Source organism: Meles meles, chromosome 1 (assembly GCF_922984935.1).
Source record: "Meles meles chromosome 1, mMelMel3.1 paternal haplotype, whole genome shotgun sequence".
NCBI lineage: Eukaryota > Metazoa > Chordata > Mammalia > Carnivora > Mustelidae > Meles > Meles meles.
Window position 1 is genome coordinate 27,196,954 of NC_060066.1, and position 23,019 is coordinate 27,219,972.

At 33.9% G+C, this 23,019-nt stretch overlaps 1 protein-coding gene across 1 annotated transcript in view; it reads left to right on the top strand.

The window, feature by feature from the left end:
• Nucleotides 1-1,693: 1,693 nt before the first annotated feature.
• Nucleotides 1,694-23,019, top strand: part of LOC123941848 (inhibitor of growth protein 1-like) — a 49,560-nt gene continuing 28,234 nt past the window's right edge. The window contains 1 exon segment of the mRNA XM_046005664.1: nt 1,694-1,859. Within this exon segment, the coding sequence (XP_045861620.1) occupies nt 1,694-1,859 (166 nt within the window).

Here is a 23,019-nt window from a genome sequence, read left to right on the forward strand (position 1 = left end):
TGTGGCTAGTGATGTTACTGTTGTGATTAATTTAGGGTACCACCAAGTATGCCCATATAAGATGGTGACCTAAAAAAAATGCATGTGTTCTGATTCCTCCACTGACCTGCCATTTTCCTGCCTCTCTCTCTCACCCATCAGGCCTCCCTATTCTCTGAGACACAATAATATTAATTAATAACACTATAATGGGCTCCCAGTGTTCAAGTAAACAAAAGAATCACACATCTCTCACTTTATCTCTTTTAAAATTTTATCTTAAATAATAAGCAGAGGCTCCCCACTGAGCAGGAGCCCTATCTCAGGGCTTTATCCCATGACCTTGGGATCATGACCTGAGCCAAAGACACTGACTGAGCCACCAAGGCACCCCTCTCTCACTTAAAACAAAAGCTACAATGATTACGTTTGGTGAAGAAGGCATGTCAAAAGCTGAGATAAGCTGAAAGGTAGGCCTCTTGCCCCAGTTTGCCAAGTTGCAAAGGAAAAGTGTTTTGTTTTGTTTTTTTTCCCAAAGGAAAAGTTCTTGAAGGGAATTAAAAGTGCTACTCCAGTGAACAAACAAATGATGAGAAAATAATACAACCTTATGACTAGTATAGAAAAAGTTGAAGTGGTCTGAATAGAAGATCAAACTAGGCACAACATTCCCTTAAGCCAAAGCCTAATCCTTAGCAAGACCCTAACTCTCTTCAGTTCTATGAAGGTTGAGAAACGTGAGAAAACTGCAGAAGTAAAGTTTAGTTCATGAGGGTTAAGGAAAGAAGGGTGTCTGGGTGGCTCAGTTAAGCATCTGCCTTCAGCTCAGGTCATGATTCCAGAGTCTTTGGATCAAGTTCTGCATTAAGCTCCCTGTTTGAGGGGATCCTGCTTTTCCCTCTGCCTGCTGTTGTCCCTGCTTATGCTCTGTCAAAATAATAAAATAAAGTAATAAAAAATTAAAAACTCTCTCCATAACATAATAGTTCAAGGTGCTGCAGCAAGTTGTTGAGAAGATCATCTAGCTAAGATAATTAATGAAGATGGCGAGGCTAGACAAACTTTCAAAGTATATAAATCCACCATATATTGAAAAATGATGTCATCTAGGACCTTAGCTAGAGAGAAGTGAATGCCTGGCTTCAAAGGACAGGCTGACTCTCTTGTTAGGGTCTAAATAGCTGGTGACTCTAAGGTGAAGCTAATATTTATGTACCACTGTGAAAATCCCAGAGCCCTTAAGAATTATGTTAAATCTACTCTGTGTTCTACAAGTGGAAAAACAAAGCCTGGATGGCAATATATACGTTTACAACATGGCTGACTATTTTAAGCCCAATGTTGAGTCCTATTGCTCAGGAGAATAAGATTTTCTTTCAAAATACTTGTGCTCATTGACAATGCAGCTGGACGCTGAGAGCTCTGATTGAGATGACCAATGAGATTAATGTTTTCATGTCTGCTAAAAGAACATCTTGCTGCAGCCAATGGATCAAAGAGTAATTTTGACTTTCAAGTCTGTTTAAGGAGTACATTTCATAAGGCTATAGCTGCCATAGAGAGTGATTCCTCTGATGGATCTGGGAAAAATAAATTGAAAATCTTCTGGAAAGGATTCACTATTCTGGATGCCATTAAGAGCATTCATGATTCATTGAAAGTAATCAAAATATGAATATAAACAGGAGCTAGGAGAAAGTTAATTTTAACCCTCATGGATGATGTTGAGGGGTTCAAGACTCCAGTGGGGGAAGTAACTATAGATGTGGAAATAACAAGAGAAGTAGAATTAGAAGTGGATCCTAAAGATGTGACTAAGTTCCTACAATCTCAGGATAAAACTTTAACAGATGAGGAGTTGCTTCTTCCAGATGAACGAAGTGGGTTTTTTTGAGAAGAAATCTATTCATGGTGAAGATGCTGTGAAGATTGTTGAATATTACATATACTTAGTTGACAAAGCAGCAGCAGGGTTTGAGAGGACAGACTCCAATTTTGGAAGAAGTTCTAATGTGGCTAAAATGCTATCAAATAATATCACACACTACAGAGAAAACATTCATGAAAGAATCAATTGATGTGGCTAACTTCATTGCTGTCTTATTTAAAAAATTGAACAGCACCTTCAGCAACTAACACCCTGATCAATCAGCAGCCACCCACATGGAGACAATGCCCTTCACTAGCAAAAACAAAAACCAAAAAACCAAACAAACAAAAAAACGTACTGAAAGCTCAGATGATTAAACAGTTTTGAGCTAAGCATCTTTCCACAGGGTGCATTTGAAATCATGCCTCTTTGTTACAAGCACATTATCCAAGGCAGAATTTCTTTAAAAAAATGTTTGAAAGGGACCAGATTTAAGTGCTTTTAAACACAAGTTTTAACACTATCTGGGTAAAGGGTTTAGCCCTATATTAGAATAAAGGATGTGTTATGGACACAAAGAACTACTATGTTCCCTCACTTAGGTAGTTTAGAGTCATTTAACAGAATAAATGTTAGATATTGGAGTTAAATCAGAGGAGAGATCTAGGAGTAGATAATAAAGCTAAGAGAATATTATTCCTTGAAAGTTGGAGTGCAATATAAAAAGAGGGAAACAAGTTTTTTATGCCAAAGTAAAAAAAAAAACAAAAAACCACACACACACACAACTAAGAACCAGCAGGAAGAAGTAAATTATGAGAGTTCAAAAGATTTACTAATAAAAAATTTACTACTTTTCTTATGTATGGTTAAAGTCTGTTATTTCTTATTGGTTTTAAAAATATGGTTTCCACAGAAACTGTTACAATTTCTACTGTATTGGAATCACAAGTTATGAAAGAGTTTGGATAGTCTAAAGATGCAACAAAGATATCACAAAAGCTAGAGAAGGAAATGTTTATAAGATCTTATGTCTGTTAGTGATAAGGTAAAACTTGATTTTAGAATTTTGAAGTACTTTACCACTTGTCCAAAGAAAATATTTTAGATTGTTATTACTTTGTTTTTATTCATGATTGAAATAAGATTCATCAATTTGCCTCTGCCAATCAAGGCACTCTTGATCACACCCTTACATTTTCAGAAATAAAGAGACTATCTTAAAGGAATTTTTAAAAATCTTCACTATAATTGCCCTGAAATTTCAACTATTTTAGGACAAATAGAAAGTTTAAGTTAAAACAAAAACAATGGTGCTATGACAGTAATGTTTTACTGAAGATAGTTTTAATTTCCACTATTTAATGTTTAATGTGGTGTGTCATTGGAGGCATCTTAAAATTATAGCATTCTTTGTTCTTCAAATAAAGAAGTCCTGTATATTAAAACTTAACTTGGCCACAACAATCATACAATTAGAAAATAGTATTAGAACAGGACTTTTCTACACCCTGTTATTCTGGACTCATTCTACTGTATCATTTTTGTTGCCTCTACACTATCTGGGCCCAAGTCACAGAAGGGGACCTGAAAGACATAGACCTTGTTTCCATGGGCTATCTGCTCATGCCTACTCCTCAGACACTTGCACCACTGACTCAGCAACTGTGTCTGTGCCCCTGGTGCCTTAGAAGTTCTGCATAGTCCTGAACCCAGGATCCTGGCTCTGCTATTGCTGAGTACTAGTGCACCAAACCAGACATCTAGAGGAATCCCCTGAACAAGATAACCCCTCCCCAGGCAAAATAGAGGGACCCAAGCAGCTTACCAACAACGATCCCCAAAAGGCCATGCCATCATACTAATGCAGACACCTGCATCCTTTGTCACCAAGAACACCAGTAGTGACCACAAATGAAGGAACTGAGTGACTACACCACTTACTTTCCCCAGAATCTACATCCCATCCAGACAGTACCTCTGTAGGTGAAAATCAATCTACAAGTTCAAAAAGGGTAGAAGATGGGACTACTTCCTCAGTATCAGCCGTATCAACTCAAAGCCACTGGGAACATGAGAAATTATGACACCCCCAAAGAAATAAGATAATTTTTAGTAACTGACCTCAAAGAATAGAAAAATATAAGTTTACATGGAAAAGAATTCAAACAATTTTAAGGAAGTCAGAGAGATTCAAGAGAACATAGACAACTCAATGAACTCAGTAAAACAATACATGAACAAAATGAGAAGTCCAACAAAGAGTTGGGAATCATAAAATAGAACCAAAAGGAAACTTCAGAGAAGAATACTACATCTTTTCATTTCATTTGTTGTGTTAAAGAGCTTCAACAACATATTTCATGAAGCAGAAACAAGAATCTGCAAACTTGAAAACAAATCTCCTGAAATTAAGGAAGATTAAAATGAAATAATGAAAAAAAAAAACCCAAAAAACACTTAGAGGATCTGTGGAACACTATCAGGAGTGCATATACACACATTATGGGAGTCTAAAGAAAGAGGAGAAAAGACAAAGGGCAGAAATCCAGTCCAAAAAAATAATGGCTAAAAACTTAAGTCTGAGGAGAATTATGGACATCCAAGTCCATGAAACTCAAAAATCCCAAGACTGAACCAGAGATTTTCACCAAATTACCTTACAATCAAACCTTTTAATATCAAAGCTCAAGAAAGGATTTTGAAGACAGGAAGGGCAAAAATAAAACACATACAAGGAAATACCAATAAAGGCTACCAGAGGATTTCTCAGCAGAAACCTTACAAGTACAGGAGAGAATAGGATAATGTATTCAGAGTGATGAAAGAAAAATAAACTGCCAACTAAGAATAGTTTATCCAGTAAAGTTGTCCTTTACTACTGGGTATTTACACAAAGAAAACAAAAATACTAATTCAAAAAGATATATGCACCCTTATGTTTATTGCAGAATTACCTACAATAGCCAAGATATGGAAGCAATCAAGTGTCCATTGATAGGTATACACACACACAAATGGAATATTACTCAGTTGTTTAAAAAAAAAAATGAGATCTTGTCATTTGCAACAAAGTGGATGGACCTACAGGGTATCAAGCTAAGTAAAATAAGTCAGACAAAAAAAGACAAAGACCATATGATTTCACTTATATGTGGAATTTAAAAAATAAAACAGATGAACAAACAAAAAAAGGCAGAGACAGACCCAAAAATACAGAAGAACTGTTCGTTGCCAGACAGGAGGGAAGTCAGGGGATATGCAAAAAATGGTGAATAGGAGTGGAAGGTACAGGCTTTTAGTTACAGAAATAATAAGTCATGAGGATGAAAGGGCCAGAATAAAGAATATAGTCAATCATATAATAATTTTGTATGGTGGTAGGCAGTAGCTATACTTGTGTTAAATATAGCATAATATATAGAGTTTTTTAATCATAATGTTGTATACCTGAACCTAATGTGATGTTGTAAATCAATAGATTTCAATAATAAATAAAGATGTAAGTTATGACATGAAAAATGAAATAGGATGGGGTGCCTGGGTGACTCAGTTGGTTACGCATCTGACTCTTGGTTTCAGTTCAGGTCATGATCTCAGGGTTGTGAGATGGAGCCTTGCATCAGGCTCCGTGCTCAGCAGGGAATCTGCTGGAAATTCTCTCTGCCTCTTTCCCTCAAAATAAATTAAAAAATCTTAAAAAAAAAAAAAAAGAAAACAAAATGGAGGCAAATAAATGTGTAGAGATTTTATATATGATTTTCAGATTAAAATGAACTGTTATGTCTTATTTAAGCCTTATGAAAATTACAGAGCAAAACCCATAGTAGTTACACAAAAGACAAAAAAAAAAAAAAACGCATACCACTATAAAAAAAAAAAATCACTTGACAGAAAAAAATACAAAGGAACTACAGGACGATCTGAAAACAATTAAATTGGTATAAGTCTTTATCCATCAAAAATTACTCCAAATGTAAATGGATTAAATTATCCAGTGAAAAGACACAGAATGACTGAATAAATTAAAGAAAAAAAAAGGTCCAAATGTATGCTGCCTATAAGGAACTTATGTCAAGGACACTCAGTGAAAATGAAAGAATAATGAAAGATATTCCCTTCAAATAACAATAAAAGAGCAAGAGTAGTTATATTTAAATCAGAGAATGTAGACTGAATCAAAACCTATAACAAGAAATAAAGGAGGCCATTACATGAGGACAATGGGGTCGACTCATTAAGAGAATATAACCATTATAAATATGTATATATGCCCAACATTGGAACATCTAAATATAGTAAGCAGTTAACAGATCCAAAGACAGAAATAGATAGCAAGAGACTTCAACATACCACTTTCAACGTTGCAGAGATGATGTAGAGATGAAATCAGTAAAGAAATAATGGAATTAAATTATATATTAGACCAAATGGAGCTGACAGACATATATAGAATATCCAATAGCAGCAAAATACTTATTTTTGTCATGTGTACAGAAAATGTTCTCCAGGAGAGATCATATGTTATCACAAAAACAAGTCCTACCAAATTTAAAGTTGAAATCATATCAAGTGTCTTATTTGACCACAATGGTATAAAATGAGAAATCTCAGCAACATTAGAAAAGCTGGAAAATATGTGGAAATAAAAGCCATTTCTAAATAACTAATGGAGCAAAGAATAAATCAAAAGAGAAATCTAAAATATGTCTTAACACAAAGAAATAGACACATCAACCTAATAAAACCTATGGGATGAGCCAAGGACAGTTTTAAGTGGAAAATCTAGTAATAAATACGTTAGCATAGAATTGTTGAATCATTATGCTGTACCCTGAAACTAACATCACACTGCATGTTAGTTAGTTATACATAAATTTAAAATCACAAATGATCTAACTTTACATACAAGGAACTCTAAGAAGGTGAACAAACTAATCCAAATTTAAGAATAAGGAAGGGAAAAAAAAGAATAAGGAAGGCAATAAAGACTAGAGCATAAATAAGAGATAAGAAAGACAACAGAAAAGATCAATGAAACTAAAAGTAGGTTTTTTTTTATTTTTTGAAAAATAAAATTGACAAACCCTCAGCTAGATGAAGAAAAAGTAGTGAAGAGTCCAATAAAGTCAGAAATAGGGGTGTCTGGATGGCTATATATATATATATATATATATATATATATCTTACAGACTCCACCAAAAACTGTTAAACAAATTCAGTAAGGTTTCAGGATACAAAAATCAATATACCAAAATAAGCTGTATTCTCTATTCTCTATAATAACAGTGAGCTATCTGAAAGAGGAATCAGGAGAACCACTCAGTAGCATCAAGAACAATAGAAAATTTAGGAATTAATTAAGCAAGGAGGTTAAATATATGTACATTGAAAACAAGATTTTGGTAAAAAAAAAAATTGAGGACACAAGTAAATGGAAAGATATCCCATGCCTTAGACTGGAAGAAATATTTTTAAAGTCTTTATGACACAGAACGATGTATACATTTAATGCAAACCCTATTAAAATTCCAATGGCATTTTTAACAGAAATAGAAAAACATTCTAAAATTCATCTGAAATCACAAAAGATCCCAAATAGCCAAAGTGATGTTAAGAAAAGCAAAGCTAGAGACACTATGCTTACTGATTTCCAACTATATTGCAAAATTACTGTAATCAGAACATTATAAAACTGTTCTGGCACAAAAAAAAAAGCACAGAGACCAAGGACAGAATAGAAAGACAAGAAATAAACCCACACATACACACTCAATTAGTCTGACAGTGTGCCAAGAGCCCATAATGAAGAAGGGATAGTCTCTTCAATGAATACTGTTGGGAATCTGGATATACATGAAAAAAATTAAGCTGGAGCCCTATCTTACATTATTCCCAACAACAAATACCAATTGTGAAATGGATTAAAGACTTAAATGTAAGACCTGAAACTATAAAACTTTTAAAAGAAGACCTATGTAAAAACTCCATAACATTGGTCTGGACAATGCCTTTTTTAAATACGTTGCCAAAAATACAAGGAACAAAAGCAAAAATAAATAAATGGGACTATCTCAAACTAAAGCTTCTGCAAAGCAAAGAAAACCATCAACAAAATAGAAAGCTAATATATGGAATGGGAGAAAATATTTGCAAACCATATATCTGATAAAGGGTTCATAACCAAAATCTCTAAGAAACTCATATAACTCAACAGAAAAAAACGATTTTAAAATGGGCAAAGGACATGAATCAAAGACATACAAATGGCCAATAAGAAAAAGGCTATGAGTAGATGCTCAGCACCTCTATCAAGGAAATACAAATCAAAGAAGAAGTACCGTTTCATATTAGGATAGCTATTATCAAAAGGTCAAAGATTAGCAAGTGTTAGTGAGAATGTTGAGAAAATGGAAACGTTGTACACTGTAAGAATGTAAATTGATAACAGTCATTAAAAAGAGTATGGAGATTTCTTGGAAAAAAAATATCAAACTACCATATGATCCAGTAGGGTCACTTCTGGTTATTTATCCAAATGAAATAAAATCAGTATCTCCAAGAGATAGCTGTACTTCCATGGTTATTACAGTATTATTCACAACAGTCAGAATATGGAAACAATCTGTCCATTGATGGATGAATGGATAAAGAAAATGCAGTAAATACATTTAACAATGTATTATGCAGCCATATAAAGAAGGAAATCTTGCCACTTGTGACAACATAGATGAAACTGTAGGGCATTATACCAAATGATGTCAGACAGAGTAAGAAATATTGTATGATTTCACATACATGTAGAATCTAAAAAAGCTGGTGGTTACCAGAAATTGGGGAGGGAGGGGTAAATGAAATGTTCAAATGGTACATACTACCAATTAAAAGAGGATAACTTCTGAAAATTTAAAGTACAACATGAATATTATAGTTAGCAATAGTATTGTATCCTTGAAAGGTCCCTAGTGAGTAGGGCTTAAATGTTTTCATTATGGCAACAACAAAAATTGTAATTATGTAAGTTAAAGGCTATATTAACTAACCTTATTGTGATAGACATTCCTCAATATGTCCCTATACCAAATCATCACTTTGTATAACCTTATACTTTCACAATGCTATATATAATTAAACAGTTGTATATATAATTAAAATGTAATGTATATAATGTAATATAATCATATCTCAATAAAGCTGGAAAAGAATAATTGATGCAAAGGAAAAAATCCCACAAAGGATGAAAAAATTTTAATTCTATATTCAGTATATAAAAATGTTTTTTTAATGGTTTCTTTGTCTGAAAATTCACATACTAAAATTCTTAATGGTTTGTTATTGTAGACATTGTCAAAATACCTATTTTTTAAATACTTAAGCTGAGGCATGAGTAGGAAGAAGGACTCAAAGAACAATCTTTCGCTAAGTATTCTAATAATAATAATTAACAAGTACTAAATGTTTTTTGCGATGTTCCAGGGACACTGAATGGATGGTTTTATTTAATATTCACAATAGTCTTATCCTTTTGTCATTGGTGAATCTGAGACTTCAGAGATTAAGTAATTTACCAGATTGGTTAAAGGTTAATCGATTTAAATTCAAAGTCATACTCCTATACCCATTTTTTAAAACATATTTAGTATATCTTCATTATGTGTCAAAATCTCTGCCAGGCATCTCATGTACATTAAATTAACCCCTACTATAATAAACCTCTATAATAAGTACTTTTGAAAAATCATTTTTACGGATGAAGAACTTGTCATTCAGATGGATCATGCATCCAGGAACCAATGGAGTTGAAATTTACAGCTGAAGTTTATTGTTATATACTACAATTCACATTCTTCAAAAGTAAAAGGGAAAAACTCATAAAAATCATCACATTGGTCCAGGTTTGATTATGTAATTGTTTCCCTTTCCTAATTATGTCTATGCTTTTGTAGTATTACGCACCAAAAGAAAAACTCATTTAAATTTCAACAGTTTTGATTCACTTCCCATATTATAGGCATCATGCTGATTTTTAGGATTTATACATAATACCTACATTTAATGATACTCAAAATATTAATAGAGGGTTTTAAATCAGTTATATTTGGCAGGCTAGCAAAATCACAACTGAAACATAGAAGAGAGCTATATAACATAGACTAAGTGTTAAAATCAAGAAAAGATTTCTAAAGAGATGGGTCAGAGGAGATTTTTGAAGGATAGAGAGATATTCTAGATGAAGCAAAAGAACATTTCAGGTTGATGTAACATGGACAGAGAAGGCATCTGGCAAATGAGGGGGTGAGAAATAATGGCAAGATGACCCAGAATTTTTAATGCCATGCTAAGAACCTTAAACTAGGAACTATAACAAATATTCAGCCACAACAAGTTTTGCAGCAGAGAGTTACATAATCAAATGTGTTTTAAATAGATCACTTTCACTGCAAGGTAGAGAACAGACTGAAACAGTCTGGGTCAATAATTCATGCAAGAATAAGGTCGTAGGCACATAATTGCAGGGAGGATGGAGGAAATGGGATAGATTTGTGGACAACTTTGTGATGGAGATTTCACCTAATTGGAAATTAAGGGAAAGAGATCAAAATGATATAATTCATTTTTTTATAGAAAAAGGGGCTCTTTCACTAAAAAATATATACCATAAGAGACTGTGGACTCTGAAAAACAAACTGAGGGTTTCGGAGGGGGGGGGGGCTTGGGTGAGCCTGGTGGTGGGTATTAAGGAGGGAACATATTACATGGAGCACTGGGTGTGGTACATGAACAATGAATTTTGGAACACACACACACACAAAAATAAAATTAATTTTAAAAGGTGTATTAATTAGGATTATACAACCTTATAATATATAATTATTTGAACATTAAAAAAAATCCCATTTCATGAATGTGATCTTTTATGGTATTATAAATACATGTAAAAAAGAAAGCATGATTCATTTAACTACTTTTTTGAAGATCACTCTTTTTTCTGAATGAACTGAGTTATCAAAAATTATATTTTATAGAGGTATTACTAATAGGTCTAAAACATGTCCTTGCTGTCAGAGTCCTTATAATTTTGTCTTTAGTCTGAACCTGGTATTACAACATTTATGCTATGAAATGTCTTAATTTGCCTTGGCAATATTCATTAATTAAATTTTGACAGGGACACTTAGCTACCTATTAACCCCAAATTAAATCTGAAAATTCTATACCATACAATGGACTATAATTTCTATAATCTCAACTCCATTGGTTCGTAGGTACATAACCTTTTTGATCTCTTTGAAATATATTTGTGATGTTTATCTGGACAATATTCATTAAGATAATTTCATAGCATTCAGATTATAATACTAGGCTCAGACCAAAAACAAAATTATAAGAACTCTAATAACACCATTATCTATAGCTCTAGTGAAAAGAATAAAAATCTGATTTAAATAATGTATAATACCCATATGGAAATCTTCTGCACTACTGTCATTTGGAGAAATTTTGTATATAAAAGAATAAATTTTTAATTACATTTAGAATTCTATGTAGCTATGCTGTCTAATGCTTATTTTTATGTCATTAAATATTTAATTTTCACATAAAATACATTTTCCTCATAAACTCCATAGTACCATACTCAACAGAGTTCTGGTTTTTTTTTTTTTTAATTTATTTATTTTTATTTGTTTATTTACAGCATAACAGTGTTCATTGTTTTGGCATCACACCCAGTGCTCCATGCAGTACGTGCCCTCCTCATTACCCACCACCTGGTCCCTCAACCTCCCAACCCCCCCACCCCCCCGCCGCCCCTTCATAACCCTCTAGTTGTTTTTCAGAGTCCATAGTCTCTCATGGTTCATCTCCCCTTCCAGTTTCCCTCAACTCCCTCTCCTCTCCATCTCCCCATGTCCTCCATGTTATTTGTTTTGCTCCACAAATAAGTGAGACCATATGATACTTGACTCTCTCTGCTTGACTTATTTCGCTCAGCATAATTTCTTCCAGTCCCGTCCATGTTGCTACAAAAGTTGGGTATTCGTCCTTTCTGATGGAGGCATAATACTCCATTGTGTATATGGACCACATCTTCCTTATCCATTCATCCGTTGGAGGGCATCTTGGTTCTTTCCACAGTTTGGCGACCGTAGCCATTGCTGCAATAAACATTGGGGTACAAATGGCCCTTCTTTTCACTACATCTGTATCTTTGGGGTAAATACCCAGCAGTGCAATTGCAGGTTCATAGGGAAGCTCTATTTTTAATTTCTTCAGGAATCTCCACACTGTTCTCCAAAGTGGCTGCACTAACTTGCATTCCCACCAACAGTGTAAGAGGGTTCCTCTTTCTCCACATCCTCTCCAACACACGTTGTTTCCTGTCTTGCTAATTTTGGCCATTCTAACTGGTGTCAGGTGGTATCTCATTGTGGTTTTAATTTGAATCTCCCTGATGGCTAGTGATGATGAACATTTTTTCATGTGTCTGATAGCCATTTGTATGTCTTCGTTGGAGAAGTGTCTGTTCATATCTTCTGCCCATTTTTTGATATGATTATCTGTTTTGTGTGTGTTGAGTTTGAGAAGTTCTTTATAGATCCTGGATATCAACCTTTTGTCTGTACTGTCATTTGCAAATATCTTCTCCCATTCCGTGGGTTGCCTCTTTGTTTTGTGGACTGTTTCCTTTGCTGTGCAGAAGCTTTTGATCTTGATGAAGTCCCAAAAGTTCATTTTTGCTTTTGTTTCCTTGGCCTTTGGAGACATATCTTGAAAAAAGTTGCTGTGGCTGATATCGAAGAGGTTACTGCCTATGTTCTCCTCTAGGATTCTGATAGATTCCTGTCTCACGTTGAGGTCTTTTATCCATTTCGAGTTTATCTTTGTGTACGGTGTAAGAGAAGGGTCGAGTTTCATTCTTCTACATATCGCTGTCCAGTTTTCCCAGCACCATTTATTGAAGAGACTGTCTTTTTTCCATTGAATATTTTTTCCTGTTTTGTCAAAGATTATTTGACCATAGAGTTGAGGGTCCATATCTGGGCTCTCCACTCTGTTCCACTGGTCTATGTGTCTGTTTTTATGCCAGTACCACGCTGTCTTGGTGATCACAGCTTTGTAGTAAAGCTTGAAATCGGGTAACGTGATGCCGCCAGTTTTGTTTTTGTTTTTCAACATTTCCTTAGCAATTCGGGGTCTCTTCTGGCTCCATACAAATTTTAGGATTATTTGCTCCAGCTCTTTGAAAAATATCGGTGGAATTTTGATCGGAATGGCATTAAAAGTATAGATTGCTCTAGGCAGTATAGACATTTTAACAATGTTTATTCTTCCAATCCAAGAGCATGGAACAGTTTTCCATCTTTTTGTGTCTTCTTCAATTTCTTTCATGAGTGTTCTGTAGTTCTTCGAGTATAGGTCCTTTACTTCTTTGGTTAGGTTTATGCCCAGGTATCTTATGGTTCTTGGTGCTATAGTAAATGGAATCGATTCTCTAATTTCCCTTTCTGTATTTTCATTGTTGGTGTATAAAAAAGCCACTGATTTCTGTACATTGACTTTGTATCCTGCCACGTTACTGAATTGCTGTATGAGTTCTAGTAGTTTGGGGGTGGAGTCTTTGGGGTTTTCCATATAAAGAATCATGTCATCTGCGAAGAGAGAGAGTTTGACTTCTTCCTTGCCAATTTGTTCTGTTTTGAGATATAAATTTGCCATATCTATCATAAATTTTCTATTTTGATGACAGGTTTTTGAATGTTAATTTGCCATTGTGATTTCTTATATAAAACATTTGAAAAATTGTTGTGGGTTCTGTTATTGGATTTTGCTATTTGTTGTATTTAGTTTATTTCCTTGGTAAAAAGTTTCTAAGCATTATTTTTAGAGTAACAAATGACAAATAATGAATGAAAATATGATAAATGAAAGTAATAAAAAATTGGAACCACAGATTTTAATACTTTACTGGTTTTTTTTTCCACCGGGAGGTGGGTTTTTGAAAACATATGTGTATCATATTTTTCTATATTCCTAATGATAAATTTAGAAAAGATAACTCATAGAATCTTAGGCTATATTTGCATTAAAATTTACTTGAGTATTCATTAAAAGTATTCTTGTTCATATATACCCTAATACATGTTTCAACTTAGAATAGAGGTTTACATTTAAATAGAGAAAAGCAGAACCATTAACATAAATAGAGAAAGAAGGGAGACACATGAGAATAGGCAATCATGGGGAATAGGCAAATGTCTTTAAGGCATAAAATTCCACGTGTGTGTGAGAAAACACTGTGTAGCACCAAACAAGATTGGTCTGTCATTAAAATTAGGTCAGAGAATTTTTTAGATCTTACATTTAAGGATTTGAAACCACAAGATCATAAAATTCAGTTTTAGGAGTGATTTTTTTTCCTCCTAAAAAGTGTTTTTATCTATGAATTTCTTCAAGTTTTTAGAAAGAGCAGTTTATCACATAACATTAGTATCAAAGAAGAACTTAAAGTATAATTGTTACTTATTGGGATGAGTTATTCATAAAACTCTTTTCAAAACTAATTTTTTCCCTATACTTAACCAAAGTTGCTGTAAAACAACAGTAAAAAGCCATAAAAATTATGCAACTGTGATTATGTACTATAAAAATTATGTGATTGGGGAAAAAGGATAGTTATTTTAAAGAAGAAAAATCATAGAATAATCATACAATCAAATCATATTCTTTATGCCCTTTTAATATAATGTGTTGTTTTCCCTTACTATCTGAGCAAGTCTCTTGAACTCCCAGATGAAAAAGTGAGCAATGTGAAAGGGATTTATAATTTCCAGGAAATTGCTTGATTATATGAATAAAAGAAAGAAACTCTAGATATTTACAGCCTAGAAATCTAGTTTTCTGGAGTGTCCCTGAATAGGTCTTCCAATATGAGACACTACCTAATAGTTAATATAGCCACAGAAACAGCTAGGCTGAAGATTTTAAAGTAAGAAACACATTTGTTATTAATTTAAAGGTAAGTTCACCCCGGGGGAGGGGGGGGATCACATAAGGACATTGAAGACATAGAAGAACTGATTGTCCAGACTTTATTACATCTAAAACAACATTGAAATGGATTTGTTTGTTTGTTTTAGGGTTGTAGTATGTTAAGTGCTTTTAGAACAGCAAAGTAGAAATTACTCTTGAGAAGATCTAAATAAAAAAATATAATTGGTTACCCAAATTTAACTACTTATTCAAGCTGAAGAAATTTTATGGACTAAGCAGGTTATATGTTAATATTAATAGAAAGCACAACAACAACAGATTGGGATCATGAATTCCCATAGTATTAACTTAGAGATCCTCAGATGGTTCCTGATCTTAGCTAGGCAAATCAGTGGAATAAGCCTAAGGCAGAATTGAGCCTGGAAATAAAAGGTCAAATAATAATAATAACTAGGCAAAAATCAGCATCTGATAGAATATCAATCTAGACCAATTTTGAATTGTTTTCTCCATAGGAAGTGTGTTTTGCCATGTGTTCATTAATTAAATATTGATTGAATAACTGCCATGGCCACGTTATGCTAGGCACTGAGGTGATGATGTCAACACAACAGTTTCTGGATTTAAGATCATAATTTCAAAGTCAAAATGCATACGCAATAAATGACAAAATGGAAAAGCTTCATTAATTATGCAAAAATAAATTTCCTCAGTTTAACCCTGGGTGACTAAAGTTTGGTAATAAAAAATAAATTATTTAAAAAAAATTTTAAGTATACTAAAATGAAATTGAGGAAAAAACTAGTGTCTACATAAGAAAAGCAAAATAAACTTATTTTTTGCTATGTAAATTAATTTCATACATTAGGAAAAATGAGGGTTATTCATTTATATTTGACAACTAAACATCCCAGGTATTGTTTTATTAAACATTGATAATATATCTATAATGTCTTAAACTGTGCCTTGTTTATGAAGAAATGAAATTTATTCTTTCTGGAATTTATCCTACTCTAAATGTTTAATATTTATAACCATTTTATAATTAAAAACTTAGTGGAGGGATTTTTAAATATTCTGATACTATAAGTATGAAATGAAACATATACTGCTTTTGATTATTGTATTGGGTACTAAGCAAATATTAAAAAGCTCATCAATTTCTTTTTTAATCTCATCAATTTCTTAACAAAATTAGTCAAAAGAGAAAATACAGCTTTCTCTGGTCAGTAATTTGAGAGTTTATGTCAAGAGTTGGTAAACAAAGACAGGATCATGTCTCAATTATTGTCAGATTTTCATAGGAATATCATATATACATATTTAAAAGTCAACTATATTAACCAGACAGGTCGAAAATCTGGTCCTATAATGCCCTTCCTAGCCACCAATATAAAAACAAACATGGTCACATACATAAATTAGTATACCAAAGTAAAGGAAACAATTACACAAAAGAAACATAATTATTCTTAGTGCTGAGGACCCAGAGATATCCAATATGTCCTCTTGAAGAAAATACTCTTATGAAATTCACCTTTAAAAAATTCTGATATGACAAATAAAATGATTTAACTAGTAAACAATATTTCACTAAGAACATAAGGGAACCGACAAGCCAAACATAAAGATAACAGAACATTATAAATGTATGATAATAGAATTCCAAATTAACATTTTACAAATGACAGTGAAAAAGTTGTATATTTAATATAACAGTTGTATACCTAAGTGACTTTAGTGAAAATAAGAAAATATGTTACTTTCTTATTTTCACATATATGAAAATATATGTGAAATGATCATATATCACATGATCTATGAAATGACTAATATGGGTAAAATTTTGATATATGAAATGATTACATATATGTGATCATATATGTGGTAAAATTTTCAATTTCAAAATTCCAAATTTCAATTTTTTAAAATTTCAATCACTATGGGTAATGAAATTTCAAAAATGTGAATTTCAAAATTTCAATCAATATGGGTAAAATTTTGATATAAACAATAAATTCATGAAGAATACATAAACCCAATAGAAATTTAAGAAAGAAGATTGATACAACCTAAATTATACAAAGATATATATGAATAGAAAATATAATTATTTTGGAGTTGGAGGAATCATAGGATTCAAAGAAGATTGCTGTGTAATAATCAAGTCAATTCTAGAATATAATTATATTTTGCATTATTTGAAAATAACACGAAAGTTTACTTAAAAAACAAACTTCTTAAATTTATAAATACACACTATGTTCTAAAGAAGTTTATGGTTGAATAGTACGTACAAAACATATTTATATAACCATTAGACTAAAGTCTTTACTAATATCAAAAACAGCTTGAGAGAGATTTAGAAGATAAAGCCATGATTATAAACAATAATGCCCATACATAAAAACGCAAATACACTACATAGGCTGATTTGTGTACTGAATTTTAATTAAAGCAAAATAGATTTTGGTGGTTGCCTTTGGTTCTAGGATGGGCTCTAGGCAAATTTGTCATATATATATATTTTTAAGATTTTATTTATTTGAGAGAGAGTGAGGGAGAGCAGGAGAGTCCGGGTTAAGACTGGAGGGAGAAGCAGACTCCCCACTGAGCAGGGAGCCAGACGTGGGGCTCAATCCTGGGACTCTGGGATCATGACCTAAGCTAAAGTTAGACACTAACAGCTGAGCTACCCAGGTGCCCCAACTTGTTATATTAAACAGAAATCTTTCCTTTTGCTATTCTCTCTATCCCCCATTTCTTTAGAGGTATTTAAACGAGCCTCATCACAATTTCTCAAGAACTTTACCATAATATTTTTCAACATCTCTCTTCTCATTAATTAATGCTGTCTTGGTAATACTGCTTAAGGGCTATATCCTTAAAATATCTATTCTCTGCAGTTGAGAAAAATTAATATGAACCTACTGGATGTTTCCCATTATGCTAATTATTATGTTACATTGCATCTCCCTGAAGGTGAAAATACCATGAGTGCATAAAAATGCTACAGTTCAATTTTTATGGAATTTTAAGAGATGGTAGTACAAATGACAGTATCTTATTTCAGAATTTAATGTTTATTTAGCACTTCTGTGTTTCCATTATTGGCAAAGAATTTAATTTGCAATATCTCATTTAATACTACTAAGAGTCTTACAAACCAAGTACAACAGTTATCCAGAATTTGTACTGAGAATTGTGTTTAGAAATTTAATTTGTTATAGTGATCCAAAGGGGCACGTGCACCCAAATGTTTATAGAAGCAATGTCCACAATAGCCAAACTATGGAAAGGACCTAGATGTCCATCAACAGATGAATGGATAAAGAAGATGTGGTATATATATATATATACAATGGAATACGATGCAGCCATCAAAAGAAATGAAATCTTGCCATTTGTGACGACGTGGATGGAACTAGAGGGTATTAGGCTTAGTGAAATAAGTCAATCGGAGAAAGACAACTATCATATGATCTCCCAGATATGAGGAAGTCGAGAAGCAACATGGGGGGCTTGGGGGGTAAGAAAAGAATAAATGAAACAAAATGGGATCAGGAAGGAGACAAACCATAAAAGACTGTTAATCTCACAAAACAAACCGAGGGTTGCTGGGGGGAGGGGGGTTGGGAGAGGGTGGTGGGGTTATGGACATTGGGGAGGGTATGTGCTATGGTGAGTGCTATGAAGTGAAAACCTGGCAATTCACAGACATGTACCCCTAGGGCTAACAATACATTATATGTTAATTTAAAAAAATGTAATTTGTCCAGGGTATTGGGTTGTAAAGCTGGTTTTTGAAATGCACACCCTGAGCTTAGAGGTTTGAAAGTTTACTAAAACTACATGCCTCCAAGCTGAGATAAATATGATATAGGAGATCATAAAAAGCCCAGATACACCAGATTATAAATTCCTGGAATGCTCTTAAATATTGTCTTTAAAATCCCAACACATGGTGCATTATATAACATATTCTTTATTTTTATTAACCCAAAATATAGGTGGTCAATAAAGACTTTTAAACTTAAATAAAATAATTTACATACCAAGTAGTTTGAAAAATTAACATGGATAATATGGACCTCAAACTTCAGAAAAAAAGAAACCAACAACAAAAACTGTTATGTTAGTTCAAAAACATATTCACACATTTCAATATGAGACTAGAGAATAGCTCTAGAATAACCTAGAAAGTAGGACAACAGTCAGGTCTCCAAGTTTCTCATCTTTTCTGTTCCTGTCTTTATCTTTTCTTTGAAGAACTGTGAAAATACTAAGGATTTGCCCTTGGAAATCAAAGATAAAGAGCTGAAGAGAAAAATCTTGTAGATTTAATCCCTGATAATTAAGAACCTAAAATCTGAAACTTAAGAGGAAAAAAAAAAAAGTTATGAAAAAAAATATATATATCTGGCTCCCACTTAGGATGTAGACAGCTGGAAGGAGTGCCAAACTCACTTTAATAACAAGATGGATAATCTACAAAAAGCATGCATTTTATTGAACCCATCAAAGAGTTGTAGCCACAGGGCAAACAACTAGACTGCTGCAGAAGGAAAGACCTGTGCTTCCAAAGAGACACAGGATACAAGTACTGGCTCATCAGAGAAAGAGCATTGGGGGGAAGAAACATGACATTAAGACAAATTTAGATAACATATTTAATGAATTACATAAAGGCTGAATGGAAATATAAAATCCTGAGAACCCTGATACAAGGCAAGTTCAAACATGTCTTCAACAAGAGCTTGCAAGAAAGTCTGGGACAGAACAGGAGATCAGAAAAAGCCTCTGTAGGTGAGGCTGTCTTGGAGGAGAAAAGCAGCTGTCAATAGAAAAGAGGAACAAAGTCTCACTCAGATACTTCTCTAAGGAATGAAAGCATTCAACCATCAGAGCAATGGCAACCACCCTTATGACCCTCCAGGATGCAGGTGAAGACCAACTGAAGCTAAAAGAAGGATGTAAAAAAAGCCTTCAGCCCCAGAGAAGGGATATTAAAAAAGTCGTCTTGGGTTCAGATCCTGTTTCAGTACTATTAGAGATCTCTTAGCAATGGACAAGAGGATGTACCACTGAGAAAATGCAATTCCTGAGACACAGTGATGCAGAGCCCATTAGAAAAAGAACAAAAGGGAACTCCTCCCCTCTTCCCTACAGAAATAGGCTAGCAAGAACTGAGTAACATGTACGAAAACTGTTCCTAACTGAAGAAGGGGGCAAAAATATGAAGAGCGAGTCTCTGGGGGAAAGGGATACAGGTGAAGCTTAAAGCTGAAGATGGAGCAGGAACTCTGAGAAAAAATCCTTCAGCAAACTTGCTCCATCTGAAGGAATGGTAATTCTAGAGGAATTTAAAGCTGGCAGTGTGAAGAAGGTAACCATGGTGATAACTACTCAAACAGCTCAACTACCCCCCAGTACATTAATGACTTAGCAGAGTTAGAGGCATACCTATTTACATACTGTTTACCTTAGTCACTACTACCCTAAACATGTCATCCAGCTTTCAGTGAAAAATTAAGAGGTGCCAAAAAAATCAACTGCCTTTTTTCTTCTTTTTTTTAAGATTAATTTATTTATTTGAGGGGGGAGGGGCAAAGGGAAAGAGAGAATCTCTAGCAGACTCATCCCGAGCAAAGAGCCCGATGTGGGGTTTGATCACATGACCCTGAGATCCTGACCTGAGCTGAAAATCCAGAGTTGGTGCTTAACTAACTGAGCCACTCAGGTACCCCTCAACTGCTTTCCAAATAAAATGTAATTAATAGAACCAGACTCAAATGATTCAGGTGTTGGAACTTGCAGGCAGATACTTTTATCTTGTTTTTATTTATTTATTTTTCCAGACAGAAAACTTTAAATGACTATGATTTCTATGTTAAAGGGTCTAATAGAGCAAGTGGACAGTTTGCATAATCAGCAGAAAGATGAAGATTACAAGAAGAATCAAATAGAAATGCAAAAAATAAAAAAACACTGCACCTGAATGTTTTTACAAGTTCAAGAGTAGACTTGACATGCCAAGAAAAGAACCAGTGAACTTGAAATTGATAGACATTAACCAAACTGAAAAGCATCCAGGAGTTGTACACAATACTAAGCACTATGAAATATGGACAATTAGAAGTTCAGAAACAGAAGAAATGGAAAACTGCAGACAAAGTATTTGACAATATAACAGCCAAGAATATTCCAAAAATTAGGAGAGACATCAAACTATATATTCAGGTCCATGAAGTTCAATGAAGAAAAAAAAAAACAAAACCATAGCATGTAATATACATGTAATTATAATATACACCTATTAGAAAAGCAAGCACAACAAACCTGGCTGTGTCAAGTGTTAGGAGGTACATGCAGCAATGCCTGTGCCCTCAAACACTGAAGTGAGAATGCAAAATAACATTAGCAACAACTTCAGGAAACGGTTTTGACTGTTTGTTATAATGGTAAGCCTACACTTACCATATAGTATATTAATCTCACTCTTAAGAGTTTGCCCAAGGGAACCATTTTTAAACTTCTGTTTCTAAAAACATGTAGGCAAATATTCATAGCAACATTATTCAGAGTTATGCCTACCTGCAAACAAAATATCCTTCAACTGGTAAAGAAAATGAATAAATGATATTAAACTCATGCTATAAAATACTGTCCAACAATTAAAGATGCTGATAATTCTCACATCTATTATACAAAATTAAAGAAGTCAGATTCAAAAGATTAGATCCTGGGAGGAGTCAAGATGGTGGAGAAGTAGCAGGCTTAGACTACATCAGGTAGCAGGAGATCAGCTAGATAGCTTATCAAACCATTGCAAACACCTACAAATCCAATGAGAGACTGAAGAAAAGAAGAACAGCAATTCCAGAAACATAAAATCAACCACTTTCTGAAGGTAGGACCAGCAGAGAAGTGAATCCAAAGTGACGGGAAGATAGACTGTGGGGGGAGGGGCCAGCTCCCAGCAAACAGCAGAGCAACAGAGCACAAAATCAGGACTTTTAAAAGTCTGCTCCACTGAGGGATATCACACCAGAGGCTAAACCGGGGTGAAGTCCACAGAAGGATAGGGGGTGTCTGAGTGTCACACAGCTCACAAGCATTAGAGCAAGGAAGCCGGCTACAGAGACAGAGCCGAGGAGTGAGCTCTCAGCTCGGGGTTACCTTGAAACGGTCGCAGGCTGGGTGAGCTCAGGGTGCAGCCAGAGGCCAGGGAGACAGGAGTGATTGAGTGCTTTTCTCTGAGGGTGCACTGAGAAGCAGGACCCTGGGGTCTTGGCTCCTCTGGGCCATAGATTGGGAGGCTGCCATTTTCATTCCCATCCTCCGGAACTCTACGGAAAGCATTCAGGGAACAAAAGCTCCCGAAAGCGAACCCGATTGGATTACTTAGCCTGGCCCCTGATAAGGGTGGTGCAATTCTGCCTCCGGCAAAGACACTTGAGAATCACTACAACAGGTCCCTCCCCCAGAAGATCAACAAGAAATCCAGCCAAGACCAAGTTCACTTACCAAGGAGAGCAGGGAATTCCAGAGGAGAAAGCAAAGCATGGAACTCATGGCTTTCTCCCCATGATTCTTTAGTCTTGCAGTTAATTTAAATTTTTTTTAATTTTTTTTCTTCTGCTATTTTTTTTTACTTTTCTTTTTTTTTACTTTTTCTTTTTTATTTTTTTTTACCCTTTTCTTTTTTAACATTTTTAAACTAGTTTATCTTAACAATATCTTTCATAAAAAAATAATCTTTTTTGAACCTTCATTATTATAGTCATATTTTAATACTTCATTTTATTTAACTTTATTTTTTGTATACACATAGGGTTTTTTCTTCTAAAAAATTTGGAGTACAACTTCTAATAGATCAAAATATACCCTAAATCTAGCTCCAGGCTTGTTCTAGTCTCCAGCCCGAGCAAATTCTCTCTACTTTCTTTTTCTTTATTCTCCCAACCAACTTACTTTATCAACTCCTTTTTTAGAAATAAAAAAAAATTTTTTTCATCTTTATAGGCATATTCCATCCCTTCATTGTGTTTATCCTTATATACATTTTTCATTCTTTAAAATTTTGGGAGGTAGTTTCTTCTAAGAGACCAAAATACTCCCCAAATTAAGTGGGTAACCCTTTTCTAGTCACCAGTCGAATATATATATTTTTTCTT